Genomic DNA, 17,644 nt, shown 5'->3' on the forward strand with positions numbered 1-17,644 from the left:
GACCAGGGTTCTCAGTTTTGTCCCTGACCTTATCTGCTTCCTAACAAAAATAAAAGCACTTGAGTACTCCTGTAAGTTGGGCAGGGGTGATTGTGAAAAGCTGGTTCCCAGTAAATGGCCTGTGCTGTTTTGTAACTGGCAAGTTGTGAAACATTTTCTGTGGGGAATGCCAAAGATTGACAATTGATGTTATTCATGCGAGATCTAGTGCATTAAGTTGCACGGAAGTGCCAGCAAGAATTTTGCATAATGCACAAAATGTTGCCTTAGCATGGTAGGATTTCTAGCTTGCATTAGAGAGAGTGAAAAATGGATTATCTTTTAATTGTATGTGAAAAATTTTAGTTTGCATTGTGAGGTAATTTTGTTATTAATCTACCTTTCAATGTATTCTATCAGCAGCTGATCATATTCCTCCTTATACTCAGGATGGGGTGGAGAAGGGATGTAAGGGAGAAAATGTCCAAAACCATGTCCTCTGCCTTCGTATAGTTTACTTTGTCTAATAATGTGAATGTACCATCTTCGGTGGAAGAATGTTAGCATTGGCTTCACAGAGAATACATGAACCTTGCCATGTCAATAGTAGCAAGACCATCGGTGCCACTGGGTAGAAATTCTGAGAGCAACTCTGAGTTGGCCCATTTGCAGTTAAACATGGAGATCCAGAAGGTGCAAAGAATTCAGAAAGTGTTCCCTACATAACAGCATTATTGGATTGCATTCATCGCCTGGATTCCTGTGCTTCAGCTCTCACTGTCTTTTCAAGGAATGGATAATGAATGCTGTACTTGCCAGCAACACTCACATCTCAAGAATGAATGAAGAAAGTTGTGAAGTTTTGTCTTGTGTCACAAAGCTTTGCAACATTCACTGGTTTCAGGGCAACTTTAATAGTGTGTAAGTCTGAAACGCATTTTCTTTAAATGAAAAAATTTCCATAATCATAAAAATGCTGTAATGTTAGCATCAAAAAATTTCAAGGCTGGAAGCCTCGCTACTGAACAGATGCCTGTTGTAGTTGCTGCCTGGTGCATTGTTATTATTAGACAGAACCTTGCAAACCCATGACATCTACCAGCTAGAAAGACAAGCGCAGCGAAAGCATAAGAACACCATCACCTCCAAGCCATCACCATCCTGACTTGGAAATACATGGCCGTTCCTTCACCGTCACTGTGTCAAAATCCTGGAACTCTCTCCATTACAGCATTGCGGGTATACCCACACCTCAAAGACTGCAGCGGTTAAAGAAGGCAGTTCACCACCACCTTCTCAACAGCATTTAACGAATATTAGAAAAAGTTGTGTGCCACTCTACATTTAGCACTACTAGCACTTTTCTAAGATGCAAACATTTGCAAAACTAGTTGCATAATAAGAAACCAGACTGATAATGAAAGGCCTGCTTTGTAGCAACCAATGCAGTGACTATACTGAACTTGTACCTATTTTGACAACAGTTTTCTGATTCTGTGTCAAAGTTTTAGAATATAATGTTCAGGAAAACCACACACACAACCAACTTTTGATTTTAAGCATCTTATCAGCTTATTGAAGACTTTAAACCATGGTGTTTCCAGTATAAGTTGAGATGTATTGTCTGCATCAGAAAAGCTGTGGGTTGCTTATGTCATTTAAAATATTCCACACATCGTCTCTCACAGATTTTGATGTTCTTAAAATAACATGCATTTTCCGAATGAAGTACCACACAATTACTGCTTCTTAACGTTTCTTCTTGCTTATACTTTTTCTCTTGTTATCCTAGCCAAGGGTCAGCAAACCCAAAAAGGAGATCCCAGCTTAACTTCACCGGAGAAACTTACAAAACCTGAACCAAAGACTGAAGCCGTGAAACCTAAAAGTTCCTCCACCACACCTACCAGTCCAAAAACACCACCTCAGATTCTCAAGCCAGGCAATATGGGACGGCCTAGTATTCCTCAAAAGCCAAGACCCAGCTGGAGCGCAGGTGAGTGGAATTTGCATCATAATTCATTAACTATTGAGAGTCTGTAATGACTATTTCACACACTCAGATGGGTAAAGAATTGGTCACTCATAAAGGTAAATATTTGAAGGTTCTTGAAATGGGTTAGGTCTGGTGGAAGATACCTTGAAGAAATAAACTAAAAACAATTTACTGGGGCTAAACATTTCTGTAAACTTTGAGGGGTTAGATAATAACTAAGGATTCTGGCCTCCAGTGATAAATACAGAGGGGTAAAAGATCAGCCAGTGTCCCTCAATTCATGAAGTGCCCAAAAGTCTGTCTCTAGTATATCCTTTGCTTGAACTTCCTCAAGCCTCTGGGTTAAGGAATTTCAAAGATTCGCAACTTTTTGCCTTGTCCAGGCTCTGAATAGTCAACCCTTATCCTGAGGCCTTGAGTCCCAGTTCTGGACTTTAGAGTCAGAGGGAGACAGCACGGAAACAGGCCCTTCAGCCCAACAAGTCCATGCTGACCATCAAGCACCCATTTTTCTATTAAAGAAACAAAGGACTGCAGATGCTGCAATCTGGATGAAAAATCAACAAGATGCTGGGGGAACTCAGCGGGCCAGGCAACATCTGTGGAGAAAAGCAGATGGTCAACATTTTGGGTCAGGACCCTTCTTCAGGACTGAAGATAGGAAAAGGGGAAGCCCAATATATAGCAAGAATAAATAGAGCAGTGATGGGTGGACAGAAGAGGGGAGGTGGGGTGGGCACAAGGTGGTGATGGGTAGATGCAGGTAAGAGATAGTGATAGGCAGGTGCGGGGGAGGAGGGGAGACCAGAGCCACCAAGGGATGGGCCAAAGGTATGGAGGCAGGCACCCCATGGGGTGGGGGGAGGAGGAGGAGAACTACTAATCCTACGCTAACCCATTTTATTGTCCCCACGTTCCCATCAGCTCCTCCCTCCCCAAATTCTACCATTCATCCTACATATTAGGCATTGGAGGAAATTTGGAGAGGCCAATTAATCCTAGCAATCAACATATCTTTTGGGATGCAGAAGGAAACCCATAGCAAACCAAACTGTCACAGGAAGAGTGTGGGAACTCCACACAGACAGCACCAGAGCTCAGGATTGAACCCGGGATTTGTGAGACGGTGCCACTGTGTTGCCCACTATTTTGTTGCTAGGGGGAAACAGGCTTTTCAACATTTTCTCCATCAAGATATCAGATTTTATTTTAGGTTTCAATTCAATCACCTTTCATTCCCTTAAACTCGAGAGTTTCAGCCCATTGTATGCATTCAGAGGGCAGTCATCTTATCATAGAAATCAATCCAGTGAACTGTTTATGCAACCTCCCCAAGGCAAGTGCATTCTTTCTTTCCAGCTGTACACTTCACTGCACATATGATCTCACCAAAGTCCTGTGTAATTTCAGCAATACTTCTATACTCCACTCTCCTTGCTGTAAAGGTTAACATACCATTTCAATGCCTAATGTATCAACATGTTAATCTTTGATTCCCGTACAAAGATTCTGCTATTGTGAAGATGAGCATGAAGTATTTGTCCAATGTCTCATCCATTTCCTTATTCTCTGTTTATAGGTGTCTTTGCCAGTTTTGCCTTTAAGAAACTCTGATTTATTATTACTGTATTCTTCCTTTTTACTTGAATTCAAGGACTTTCTTGCTCTCTTATTTCTTGCAGTTTGCTCACAAATTATACTTTTTCTTTCTTTATTAATGTCTTGTTCATCCTGTGCTGATTTTTAAAAATCCTCCAAATCTTCAGGTTTACTGCTCTTCAAAACGTTGTAAGTCTTTTTTAACCCAATGCTATCCTTCATTTATCTACTATATTTTTACAGTGGGGTTATTTTCCTTCAGGGGCATGTGTATAGATGCTGAGAATTTTGAAATACTACTTTGCAAATATATCATTGCTTATCTATAGTCACCTTTTAATTAAATTTCTCAATATACCCTTCCTAATTCTGTAACTGATTTTGTTTAAATTTAAGACCCTCATTTTGGACATATACCCTTCCTAATTCTGTAAATGATTTTGTTTAAGTTTAAGACCCTCCTTCTCAAACTTAAAACACAATACATCTACTCTACTAGAAAATGAATTTGATGATTCTCCCTCTTTATTTGGAGGTAGGAGCTTTTAAAATATTTCATAATCATTAATACCTACTTTTTTGTTACCTACATACCTACACACAGGTATGTATTATGTTAATCCACCATTTCTAATATTAAACATAAATATTTTCTACTATATGGTATATATATTCAGCTCCATTTTAATGAATGTAGGATACATATTTTGTAGAAGTTCGATTTAGATTGGTGATACTTATTGGGAGGGAAAGTAGCTCACGAAACCTTTTGTACACTTAACACAGAATTTGTTGAAAAATGTTTTATTGAGATCACTGGATGCAAAGCACTAATTTATCTCAAGCAACTGCTCGTATTGTTTGGAGAAAAAACTGACATTGACAAGAACGATACCTTTGTTATTCCTTGTTGTAGAGGAAACCCCAGAATCACCATCTGGTAACTCTTCCCCCAAAATTGCTCTGGTCCCACCTGTTCTAAGGCGAATACCATCAGATAAGGATGGGCAGAGCAGCCCCCCTTTCAGTGGGCCCAGCAGCTGGTCATCTTCACATGAAGGTAGGCTGACACTATTTGATGCCAGACAGGGGAAATGGGGAGGAAGGGCTGGTTTAAGTACTTTGAAGAATAATTGAACAATACAGCAGACAGTTAACTCTTTAACTGTATCATCCATTACCTTATCAGTATCCCAAAAGAATCGTACCAGAAGTTCTGAGAGAGAAGTCGAACAAAAATTTATACCTGTAACTTATCAAGGATGAGCTATTTTACTTTGTCTGATTGGAGACTGGTAATGATCTCGGATGCATTCAGTGAAAGAGTTACAAACCGGTGACATACAATAGCAATAACATTTGTAAAAGATAATGTATTAGAGGATTAAATGTAATGTAAAATATAATTTCCCTGCAAGTATACTCAATTATGATTCAATAATGCATTTCTTTTGTTATTGCAATTGTACAAGCCCCCACAATGTGTGAACCATCTTGTATGCATTTTACATTACAAATGGTTTGTATTATTGCAAAATGCGCATTTCATTCATGTATTCCCATTTGTTTGTCTCCATAAGCTAAAACAAATGTAACTTTGCAGAAGAAATGATCTGTAATGAAACGCATTACTCTCTACTAGGAATTCAAGTGATGCTTTGTCATTATTTAAAAGCTAATGAGCATCAAATTAATTTCTATCCATTTAAATTTCAAAATGGCTCAAATTTTGTCATATTTGTCAACTACATGAATCTGCCTTCATCGTTGCAAGAGTATTTAAGTCACGAGAGAAGCAAGGTTATTTTTTTCTCAACATCAAGCACTGACATCCAGAAGTTTGGCAACATATGTCCTTTGAGACAGGAAACCTTTATTGCACTTGCAGAGAGTAAACCATAAAGAAAAGTGAACAGTTTCCTAGAATATTACTAAATACAAAATCCCATTTTGTGCATTTTTATTTATGTTCAAAACAAAAAAATTGTCTTTAAATTCTTAAATGGAAAAGTTGATTGTAAGGTCAATATATTTCTCCTTAAAGTGTAGTTTGTGCTGCTCCAATTGATTGTGTTTATGAAGTAAAGATTAAAAAGTGCCCTTTTTCCCTGGTAGAGCTATTTGGACTTGATAGTAGAACTGACACAGAAAATGATTCTGAAATGGCAAAAAATGGAGCACGTGTCAAAAGAACACTGAGGCAATCATCTACTGGAGTGGTGAATGATGCAAGCGAGATTGAGCACAAGAAATCACAGCCAATGACTGGTCAGAATTTTTGCCTTCCTGGAGTGGTGGTGGTGGTGGTGGTGAAGTTGGCACCAACAAATAATTATCTTTTTTTCCAAGAGGCATCTGTACGAGCAATTAAAAACTGTATATCTGGAGCACAAATTAGAGAACTCAGTTGTAGTTGATAATTATATTACTGGATATGGTGAAGCAGCACCTTTGCATGATAGATCAAAGTTGAATGGATGCAAAATCTAAGCCGGAAAAGATGAAGATCTGCCTACCTCTGACTTTAAAGTTACTAATTTCCTTTCTTTTTAAGATTATACTCCTTCCAGGGCTACTGAGTTTGTACATGCATTTTGGATTACTCAACAGCCAGCTGATTTTGAGAAAATAAAACTTTGCAAGATAGTTACACGATGGGTTTTGAGAGATTCAGGCTGTTTAGTCTTGATTCATTATAATGTACAAAGAGCAATACAACAGGTCAGGTGTATGCCTGTTGACAAGTGATTTTCCTACTGATTTGTTGGTGCCATTTTCATGTTTGGAGGCAGATCATACTCATATTTTGCAATTTAAACCTTTAGTATCTCATTCCCTGTGTCATATTAATTTGCTCAAAATTAAGCAATGTGAAATTAATTGCAATTGGCTTTGGTTGAATATCAATAAAACTTGCATATTTAAAAAACATTTGAAATGATTACAGAAATTATGAAGCTGACTTCTAGAATTAAGTTTAAGCTTCTGTGAGGGCCAGGGATAGGGATGCTACAGTTTTGAAAGCTTTGCTTTGATGTTGGTCCTTATAGTGGTGGTGATAATTGTATTTAATTTTTATTTAACTTTCAAACTTCATTAGAGTATTATGTTGAGCAAGCTTTGCTGCTGAGATTGCTGTGCCACCATTTGTGTGTTATTTCATTCATTTTCTATGAGATCACTTGTGGACAAATACTGTGTGCTGTATTTCCTAAATGCAGTAACTCAGGCCCAGTAATGAACTAATTTCAGGATATATTCACTAGTATGGGAATATAATTATTCAAAAAATATACTGCTTTGTACCTCCTCTTTATCCTTTACTATATATGTAAGCCTTCAATCTCCTACCCATATTCCAGAAACTTTTTCTGCGAATGTAAAGAGATTGTGTAATTTCTAATAAAGGCCACAGTCAGCTCCAGGTTGATGAAGACTTCAGTGGGCTTGCACACAGTCATGTTTTGGAGAGGCTAAAGTCATAGAGTCATACAATACAGAAGCAGGACCTTCAGCCCAACTCATCCATGCCAACCAAGGTGTTAATCTGAGCTCGTCCTATTTGCCTGTGTTTGACTTGTATCCCTCTAAACCATTCCTATCCATGTACCTGTCTAAATGTCTTTTAAGCATCATAATTGTATCCGTCTGTACAGCTACCTCTGGCTGCTCGTTCCATATACCCACCATTCTCTGTGTGAAAATGTTTCCCCTCGAGTCCCTTTTAACTCTTTTCCCCTCACACCTTAAACTTATTCCCTGTAGTTTTAGACTCCCCCACCCTGGGATAAAGACTGTGGCCATCCACTTTATCTATGCCCCTCATGATTTCATAAACCTCTGTTAGGTCACCCCTCAGCCTCCTTCGCTCCAGGGAAAAAAGTCCCAGCCTATCAAACGTCTCCTTATAGCTTAAGGCCTCCAGTCCTGGTAACTTCCTCGTGAATCTTTTCTCCACCCTTTCCAGCTTAGTGACATCCTTCCTATCGTTGGGTGACCAGAACTGCGCACAGTACTCCAAGTGTGGACTCACCAATGATGTGTACAGTTGCAACAACTATTGGTCAGTCTTTTGTAGTTGTGCACAACATTGGTTATGTTAATGTATTCCATCCTCTTATTTCCAGTTGTGCTCAGATTGTGAAGATGAGTTGGTGAATTTAGTTCACATTTGCTAATTTTTCATCTCCCACAATAGCAATGGTAACGGGCTTTCCAGCCAGTCAAACTTGCTCCATATTCAATTAGGTCATGACTAATCTGTACCCAATCTCCATTAATCCACCTTAGTTTGAAGGCCCCGAATTTGCAGGAAAATGTCAGCAGTTCACCACATACTGCCTACGTTTCCTCACGTATTTATGTACAGCTTTGAAATTTCCATGCCTTTGTTGTGGTCAGCTACTTGCCACTGTGCTCTTGATGTTGAGCACTTCAAGGATCCTAGTGTGGGATCACAAAGGTGAAGCACATAGAGTGGGGAATACATGTAAACATCCTGTCCCAAGTTGGATCTGGTGCAAGGACAGCATCCCTAGTCACTTCATACGTGCAAGGGACTAAGGTAAGAGTTAGCTAATTTGGATGTTTTTAATTTTTTTTGAATGTAATAGATTTTAATATTTTTGAATGTTTCTGAATGGCAGAAATATTCATTATTTTGACTGCACTAGTGGTTGGATAAGCTGTGGAGTGAGAGACAGTCACAGAATCATAGAGTTGTACAGCACAGAAGTAGGTCCTTTGGCAGAGGGATATTGATAGGATGCAGAGCTGGGCTGACAAGTGGCAGATGGAGTTCAATCTGGAGAAGTGTGAGGTGGTACACTTTGGAAGGACAAACTCCAAGGTGGAGTACAAGGTAAATGGCAGGATTCTGGGCAGTGTAGGGGAGCAGAGGGATCTGGGAGTTCATATCCACAGATCACTGAAAGTCGCCTCACAGGTAGATAGGGTAGTTAAGAAAGCTTATGGGATGTTAGCTTTCATAAGTCGTGGGATCAAGTTAATGATGCAGCTTTACAAAACTCTGGTTAGGCCACACTTAGAGTACTGTGTCCAGTTCTGGTCGCCTCATTATAGGAAGGATGTGGAGGTGTTGGAAAGGGTGCAGAGGAGATTTACTAGGACGCTGCCTGGATTAGAGAGTATGGATTATGAGGAGAAACTAAAGGAGCTAGGGCTTTACTCATTGGAGAGAAGGAGGATGAGGGGAGACATGATAGAGGTATACAAGATATTAAGAGGAATAGATAGAGTGGACAGCCAGCACCTCTTTCCCAGGGCACCAATGCTCAAAACAAGAGGACATGGCTTTAAGGTAATGGGTGGGAAGTTCAAGGGAGATGCCAGAGGGAGGTTTTTCACCCAGAGAGTGGTTGGTGCATGGAATGTGCTGCCTGGGGTGGTGGTGGAGGCTGATATGTTTGTCAAGTTCAAGAGATTGTTAGATAAGCATATGGAGGAATTTAAGATAGAGGGATACGTGGGAGGAAGGGGTTAGATAGTCAGGTGTGGTTTGAAGGGCGGCACAACATGGTGGGCTGAAGGGCCTGTATTGTGCTGTATTGTTCTATGGTTCTACAACTCATCCATGTCCACTGCGATGCCTATCTTTCTGCCCGCATTAGGCCCATATCCTTCTACTCCTTTCCTATCCAAATAACTGTCCAAATGCCTTTTGAACATTGTAATTGCATCTACCTCTACTCTTTCCTGTGGCAGCTCGTTCTATGTAAACACTACCCTCTGTGTGAGAAACCTGCCCCTCAATCTCCTTTAAATTCCTCCCCTTTCACCTTAAACCTATGCCCTCTATTTTAAGCACCGCCACCCTTGGAAAAAGACTCAGACCATCTACTGAACTTTATAAACCTCTATAAGGTCACCCCTCAGCCTCTTGTGTTCCAGTGAGAATAAACCCAGCAGATCCAATCTTTCCTTGTAAGTAAAGCCCTCCATTCCAGGCAACATCCTGCTGAATCTCTTCTGGACTCGTTCTAATGCTTGGAGACAAAAGCAATGTTTCTTTTTGCTATGTTGTGGAAGGCCGTAGCACATCACAGACCAGTGACCACAAATACCAGGTCAATGTTCATAGATCCCTTACCTAACAATGAAGGTCCATAGATCCCTTTGCCTAATAACGCATTGATTGCTCAGTGAGTTAAGTCCCACTGGAATTAAACAATTAATATCCAAATGATCATATACATGTGAGAGCTTTGGTTTCTCATGTCAGCACAATATTCACTTGTGCAAGTGAGGGAGAAGGGAGGAGTGAACCATCAAAGGCAAGGATGATCTGTTCTTCACTCAACATTCGCATTTTCAAGCATGTAGCCAACTTTGTCATAGTAATGGTCTAGTACAAGGCTGATTTCTTTCCACCTCAATTTAGGCTACTGTAGCATATTCATTGACTGTGTCCAAGACCCCATAAGTCAGGGCAGAGCTGAAATTCTGATTTACTTTTGATGTTGCTGGATTCCTTCAGCACAAAACTGACGATTTGCCTTCAATTATCCTTTAAGGTCCCCGAGGAGGGCTTTAAGTACAATTATCTGACTCCCCCAGCTGATTCCTAACCTTGGCTGAATATTGAACATGATGCAGAGGGACTGGAGTATTCAGGCCTGGAGAACTCCATCATGTGGAACAACTTTTTTATATGTTGGGCAACAGAACTTTATTTAAACCTGAATGCAAAAGACAGCAAGATACCACACAAGTTGCGAATGATGGCAAACTGCTTCTGGGCCCTCTATTTATATGCGACAGGCATTCTGACATGTGCAGTAACGTGCAACAGCATCCAGTGCAATCCGGACACTGCCCACTTCCCTAGATTGTGAAAACGTGTGGCCCCGTGCACTTAAGCTTCTTTTGCAAGGGGCCACCTATGTTTTTAAAATCTAGGCAAGGCCTCCATTAGCAAAATTTAAAGGCAGGTTCAAGGCTGTGGAACCCAGTGCTTGGGTCCATTTATAGATAGGTCTCCAAGTAATCTACTTGCCCGTCCTCCCTTTTTCATCTCATTGTGAGTCTTCATCAGGTCCCCATCATTCAGTTCCCAGCCTGTGGTGATCCTGACTCCCAGCAATTGATTGCGATCCATCCCTTCCCACCCAGTGTCTTCCCAACTGACCCTTGAGCTCCATTTTCCCTCTTGCTACCTCACCAGCTTCACTCCAGTGCTCCACCCCCTTTTTCTGCAAGCTGGAAGCTACCCAAGTTTCTCAACTAGCTCCAGAATGGATCTCAACTATAATAGAATAATGTGGTGCAGTGCAAGGGGAGGTGGGGCAGGCCAGGCACAGAAGGTTTATTCACGACATGGCACCAACCCCCCCCCAACTCTTCCCTTGCCAATTTAACTCTTCTTCCTTAGCATGGAACAATTTTTGGCCTCGAGGTAAAGCCGGTGTGCTGCCATTATTTATAATTCATACACAAGATATGGCAATGTCAATATTTAATGTCTATCCTTAATTGCCCTTGCATTGGAAGGTCAATTCAGAGGGCAATTAAGAGTCAGCCACAGTACTGTGTGTGGGTCTGAAAACACATACAGGCCAAAACAAGAGGATTTCCTTCCCAGAAGGATATTGGAAAGCCTGTTAGGTTCTTATGACAATCCAGTATTTTCGCCATTATCATTACTACACCAGCTAATTTTCTTTTTCATTCTGGAGGTCTTTTTTAAATAGATAAATGCCTCAGCAACCACATTGAGATTCGATCTCTTGATTCTGAATCATCAGTCCTGGCCTCTTGGTTTCCTTTATCTTGATACCATGCTGCTGACCATGGATTGTAAAGGCCAATGCGAATAACAAAAATTAGAATCCCATGAACTGAAAGATAGAAGAATGAAGATTAATACACTTATATGAACACTTAGAGGTTCTTTGGATGAGTTGTTCAAGCCAAAGATCTTCTTAATCAAAAGATATTAAGAGATGTGGAACACAGATGGACAAAAAAGCTCAAGGCTTCAGATGAACCATAACCTAATTGAATGGCCGAGACAGCTCAGGGGCTGAAGTGCCTGCTCCTGTTTCTAACTGAGTTGATGGTTCCAGCAGAGCAAGTGTTCAAATATGTTTCTCTGTATTAAAATTGATTTGGGAGATGTGGTGACCATAGAGTATATTGTCCCTGCTGCTTGGCCTGCTACTAATTCCTCAGATGGTTACATGAATGGTATTGGCGTTCAAATGATTCCAAATATTAAAGCAAGAACCACACAGATCAATGGATAATATGTAAACCGTGGTCCAGGGAATGGTACCACCATTTAAGGCAATGCAATTTCTCCAAGTACCTTTTTGTTTTTTATTTTGCGGGGAAAAAAATTACTCCCGTTGGGTATTTCTTGTACCTTAATTTTTGATCTTGAATATTTTTTTAATTAAGTGGTAGGAGCTACAGCATGTTAGATGGTTACAACATGTCGTCGTTAGAAAACTAACTACTGACGTGAAAATTGTAGAATAGCAATATTGTCTATAAACCAATTAAAGGTAGCATGGAAAGAAGCCTTTTGGTCCATCATGGTGGCACTGACCATCAAGCATCCATGTACTCTAATCCTACACTAATACCTTCTATTTAATTCTCCTCACGTTCCCATCAATTCACCCCAGATTCTACTCTTCACCTACACACTTGGGGCAAATTACATTGGCCAATTAACATCCCAACCAACATGCCTTTGGAATGTGAGAAGAAACTGGAGCCCTCAGGGGAAACCCATGTGATTGCAGGGAGGACAAGCAAACCCCACAGAGACGGGATCAAACCCAGGTTGCTGGAGCTGTGAGGCAGGAGCTCTGACTGCTGTGCCACCATGTGGCCCATTCTAACCTACTTTGGGAATCCTTACAGCTTTTGAAATTTAAGCATTTATTGGTGTTTTTATATTTGCTTCACTTAGTGGGACCTTGGTATAAATTAGTTGCTTTCGGGCTAGGATGTATAATTATGCCTGCCTTCGAGACCATGTTCTAAGCATTGTCTCATATTAGGCTGGATCGCAATGTTGCTTACTTCTACGCACACAGTTCACCAACGGTTGTTGATTGACCAGAACTGAGGGGCTGAATGCACTTCATATCTGGTCGTTCAGCTTAATGCTAGCCATGGCTGGTGGATCTCGCATAGCCCCATTCATCACCAACCTTCATTAAAAAGCTAACCTAATTTTAATGTTTCAGTGAAATTACATAAATTGAATATTTTAAAATTTATTATTATTTTCCCAAAGAAATATTTATTAATTTATTCTGTAACATTTTAGTTTTAATGAGTTAAATATATTTTGGTGGTTTCCACGAGTTTGGTTATTAAAGGCACCCTGATGGCATAAGCTGTCAAAAGTCCATCAACATGGTCCATAGGCAGGACTTCATTAAGGCCAACTTGTCACTCGCAGCCTGCACGTCCTCGTAGACCGACAGTAGCAGCGACCGTGGGTCTCCCAGGAGATGTGAGCATGAGGCACGGGCCAGGTGTGATACAGTCTGGCCTGTGACTTCATGTACCATTATATCTTTGTTCTCTTCTTACTTTGTTTTAAATAATCCTTAATTGTTATTAAAAATTATCAGTCCGCCAAAGTTCTATGACGGAAGCCAGCTCCAAGCAAAGCCCTCAATCGGAAGAAAGCAAGCCGGATCGATTTACTGACGATCAAGAGTTTCGAGCGAAGGAGAGGACAGCAAAGAGAGAGCGGCAGCATTCGAAAACAGAGGGAAAGAACGGCAGCAAGTCCAGTGATTCTGGAGAGGAAGGCGACAAAGACTACATATTTGTATAAAGGCTTTGGGAATAGAGGTTGCACAGCACAAGAGCACACAGTGAAACAGGCGATCAGGGTGTAATGATGACCTGAGATGTTTCTATTCACCAGCCAAACATCAAACAAATACATTTTTTAAAAACTGGAAAACTATTGGGATTCCTGGCTTTCAATTTTTTTAAATATTTGATTCTTTAAAATAATCTACATTAATTTACTGCATGCTTAAAATGCTTTGCCATCACCCCAATCTCATCCCTTAATCTGTTTTCACTGCTTCCCAATTCTGACAATGGTTAGATGCCAATAATTTCTCTTACACTGGAATTTTGTATAACAGCTCTGAGGAACACAAGAACATTAGAAAACATGCAATGGAACTGGAAACTTTTTGGGGTTGGTTTCTGTATAATATTCAGAAAGTTTATGGATATACCCCTGTGTGCTTGTGTGTGACAAATGTGCACATGAGATATAATCCTGTATGCAAGTGAGAAAATTAATGCTACTAATTGAGCACAGTAATGAAATAGATTTGTATAATTTATTATAAATAAAAAGGGGAGCTTGGATAAGGGTTTGTAATCCTACAGCAGGGCATCTTTTGTCCTCAAGATGTACAGATACTTCATTTCAGTTTATTAAATAAGTTGTCATAAACATTCTCATAAGCACAACGAGCAAGAGTATGCGGGGTGTAACTTTTAGCAGTTTCGTGTAATGACTGATGGAACAGGGAAGTATGTTTTTATTTTAATCATTAGGCTAGCAGATGATTTACCCACTTTTACATCTGAAATAATTTTTATCAGTTTCGCCTTCCAGTGACATATATTGCTCACTGTAGGTTAGTTAGTTCCAGTGTAGGTGGGATTTCTTCATGTATATATTTGTACCAATAAAGAGAATGATTCATACCTTTGTTTCCTCTGGCCTTGACTGTTCATCAACCAAGTCTTAGTAACCTGTAGACTTGATAAATCAACAAGTGAAGCATCCTATGCCTGCTTGCAGCAAAGTCTGGTTAACATTCAGATACAGGCTGAGAAGCAGCATATAACATTCACACCACTAAAGTGCTAGACAATAACCACCTCCAACAAGAGATGGTCTACCACTATGTTTGACATTCAGTGGCATTACCATCATAGAATATCCTAGGTGTCACCGTTGACCAGAAACTCAGCTGGACCAGCCACATAAATAGCATGGTTACAAGAGCAGGCCAGAGGCTGAGTATCCCAAGGTGAGTGTGTCACCCCGACACCCCAAGGCCCTTCCACCATCTGCAAGATACAAGTCAAGAACATGATGGGTTACCTGCGCCTGGGTGAATGCAATGCCAATAACCCTCACCACCCTAAACATTCATTTCTCCAGCACTGGCGCACAGTGGTATAAGCCAGTATAGTGATTGTATTATCTGCAAAATACACTGCGGTTACTTACCAGGCCACTCTGACAGCATCTCGCAAACCCGCAACCTCTACTACCAAGTAGGGCAAAAGGAGCAGGTGCATAGGAATACCACCATGTGGGTTCCTCTCCAAGTCGCACACCATTCTGGCTCAGAAATGTATCACTGGAATTCACTCCCCAACAGCACTGTGGAAGTGCCTTCACCAGCTGTTCAAGAAAGTGACTCACTACCACCACCTTGAGGGCAACTAGGAATGGGCAATAAATGCAGCCTTGTCAGTGATACTCAAGAATTTTTTAAAAATCAATTGCACTCCAGCCTCCCACCTCCAACTCTATGTAAACATGAACTAGTCCTAACATGTCACGCCACATTTGCTCATCAAGCCTGTGCTTGTTGACCCACAGTAGCTCCTGATTAGGCAACACCTTGCTTTTCATATTCTCTTTTCTTGCCTTTCCCATCCTCTCATTTCCAAAACCTTGTTGCTTCCTATTTCTGTAACTTCCATGAGACCTAGAAACCTCCAAAGCAGTTGCACTTCTTTTTTTCAAATTCTGCCTACTTTCTCTTTCCAGTTTTAATTGCTCCATCATGAAGAGCTGTGTCTTAAGCTGCCAAGGAGTAAGCCTGGAACTCCCTTCCTAAACCTCTCTGCTGTTCTACTGTTTAAATTTTATGATGCTTCTTAAAATCTAGCACTGAGCTTTTCATCGAGCATCTTCTTATTTTGCTTTGTGACTAATTAGTTTGATAACGCTTCTGTGAAGCACCTTGGGTTACCTTACCACTGTAAAGTTGTTATCCAAGTACAGATGTTGTTCATTCTGCAGTTTTGTTGACAGTACATTATTATTCTGGGTCCTATTCATGTGTTACACTGGTTTAATTTGAGGCCTGGAGATGTTGGACTGGGAGAGGATGTTGATGTTGGTTTGATTATCCTTCCATTGAAATTGGAGGATTTTGCGGAGGCAGTATTGGTGGTATCCCTCTGGGTGGCCTTGAGGTGCTTGCTGTAGGTAATCCAGGTCTCAGAATCATATAGGAGGGCAGGGATCACTCCTGCCGGGGTGCTTCAAGTCTTGAGCTCGAACTACCCTTTCCCTTAATCAACCAAGGGATGTGCTGTTGTATTGAACCTAATGGTGAAAGGCAACCAGCTCACCGAATCTGTGGTAGTCTATTTGACCATTTTTCATAGAGAGGATTTGGAAGTGAGTCATATAAATGCGCTTTAGAGTATTATCTCCTAGCTTTTTTAAATTTTCCATGCTGTCACTGAGACAGAAGAATTGATGTGCTAATTAGCCCTCAGCTATGCATAATTCGTGATCTTGTTTCGGACTTTTTAAAGACATCCATGCCTATTAGAATTGGGATTAAGTCAACAGTGGAGAGCTAAGCAGCTTCATTCACAGACAAACCAACCACATGGAGTCTCAGCTGTGGCACACTGCCCTGATCAGACAGTTATTGGTTCAAGCCCCAGTACATTGATTTGAGTGAGTCTTAAATTTTTTTGAGAAGGGTAACAAGGACAGTCGATGTAGGCCCCCTCTCTGTGTCATAAATGTTCATAATTCAATGTTGCCTGCAGTAACATCATGGATGTTTGGGAACTAAGACTCAACAATTCTCACAATTTAATGCTTATAGTTTCTGGAAAAGGAAACAGCCTTTACTTGTCACAGAATTGACCAAAATTTTCTCTAGTCTCGAGTGTGGGGAGGGTGGTGGGTAGGAGAGAGATTCACAGTTTGGAATGGTTAAAACTCAGTGATGGTGACCAGTGCTTATGGTAAACTCCAGTAACTAGTGTGCTCCTGAGATAACTGTGTAGGAGTTTTCTGCATTTGAAGTTTTGATCAGAATTTATTGTTATACTCATTGTTTTTAGTGATTTAGAAGAGAGCTTAGAGCTACCTCTGGATCGTAACTGAAAGAACCCATCAAAAATATCAGCCTACTTTTCCAGATGCTGATAGATTGACTACTATTTCCCATCTCTTTCAATCTAAACTTAATTAAAATAAAATGTTGCTCATCAAATCTCGCATGCAATTATTCAGTAGTTGGCATTGCAAATAATTCACATTAATTGAATTTGCTGCCTTTGTTAAATAGAGTTATGTAGGAACTGTGGGGAAGACCTGCCTAATCTCCACCCCACCTCACCACTCTCCCAGCCCAAATAGGTAATAAGTACAATATGAGTACATTTCTCTCCATCTTACTGCCAACAACATGCCTTAAATTCAATTTTAGAAGAGGATATTCTGCTGAACCAGTTCTGCTAATTCCACTTCTACTCCAGACATCCTTGTGACCATTTTGAAGAGATGTGAAATGAAGGTTCGATAGTCAATTAACCACTTCATACTTTGATCTTGTGGAAATTTGCAACTGAAGCCATGCCCAAGCTCAACTGATGAAAGATCATCAACATGAAGTGTTAACGTCGTTTTACTCTCTCTACAGATGCTGCCTGACCTGTTGAGTATTTCGAGCATTTTTGTTTTCATTTCAGATTTCCACCATCTACAGCTTCTTGATTTTTGATTACTGATAAGAACCCTTGTCACCAATTGTGAAAGTAGAGGCTTTCTGCACTAATATATTCATATATGTAGACAGTTTCAAGCAATTAATTATTTTGAATGGGTAGTTATAAGGATAGAGGAGGTGATGTAGTTGTGGGAAGACATGCGGGAGGACTTGTAGAATAATGAAGGGCACAAGATGTTCTATGTACCCAAGCTACGTGTGAGAACAAAGTTGGAGGGAGAAGAGCCAAGCTTGAAAAGCATTATTGGGGCAAGTGTTTAACAGGGGAACAGGTGAAGGT

General features: G+C 40.4%; 1 protein-coding gene across 4 annotated transcripts in view; it reads left to right on the forward strand.

Annotated features, from left to right (window-relative positions):
- LOC127570627 (F-actin-uncapping protein LRRC16A-like) overlaps window positions 1–14,293 on the forward strand; it is a 261,851-nt gene extending 247,558 nt beyond the window's left edge. For 2 of the 4 annotated variants that reach the window (XM_052016358.1, XM_052016360.1), the window contains 4 exons: window positions 1,772–1,975; window positions 4,491–4,634; window positions 5,690–5,842; window positions 13,186–14,293. In XM_052016358.1, the coding sequence (XP_051872318.1) occupies window positions 1,772–1,975; window positions 4,491–4,634; window positions 5,690–5,842; window positions 13,186–13,394 (710 nt within the window). In that variant the 3' untranslated portion in view covers window positions 13,395–14,293. The remainder of the gene's footprint in view (window positions 1–1,771; window positions 1,976–4,490; window positions 4,635–5,689; window positions 5,843–13,185) is intronic. The other 2 variants (XM_052016361.1, XM_052016362.1) reach the window with 2 other exon arrangements.
- The last annotated feature ends 3,351 nt before the right edge of the window (window positions 14,294–17,644 follow it).

The sequence above is a fragment of the Pristis pectinata genome, chromosome 5 (assembly GCF_009764475.1).
Source record: "Pristis pectinata isolate sPriPec2 chromosome 5, sPriPec2.1.pri, whole genome shotgun sequence".
NCBI classification, from domain to species: Eukaryota; Metazoa; Chordata; class Chondrichthyes; order Rhinopristiformes; family Pristidae; genus Pristis; species Pristis pectinata.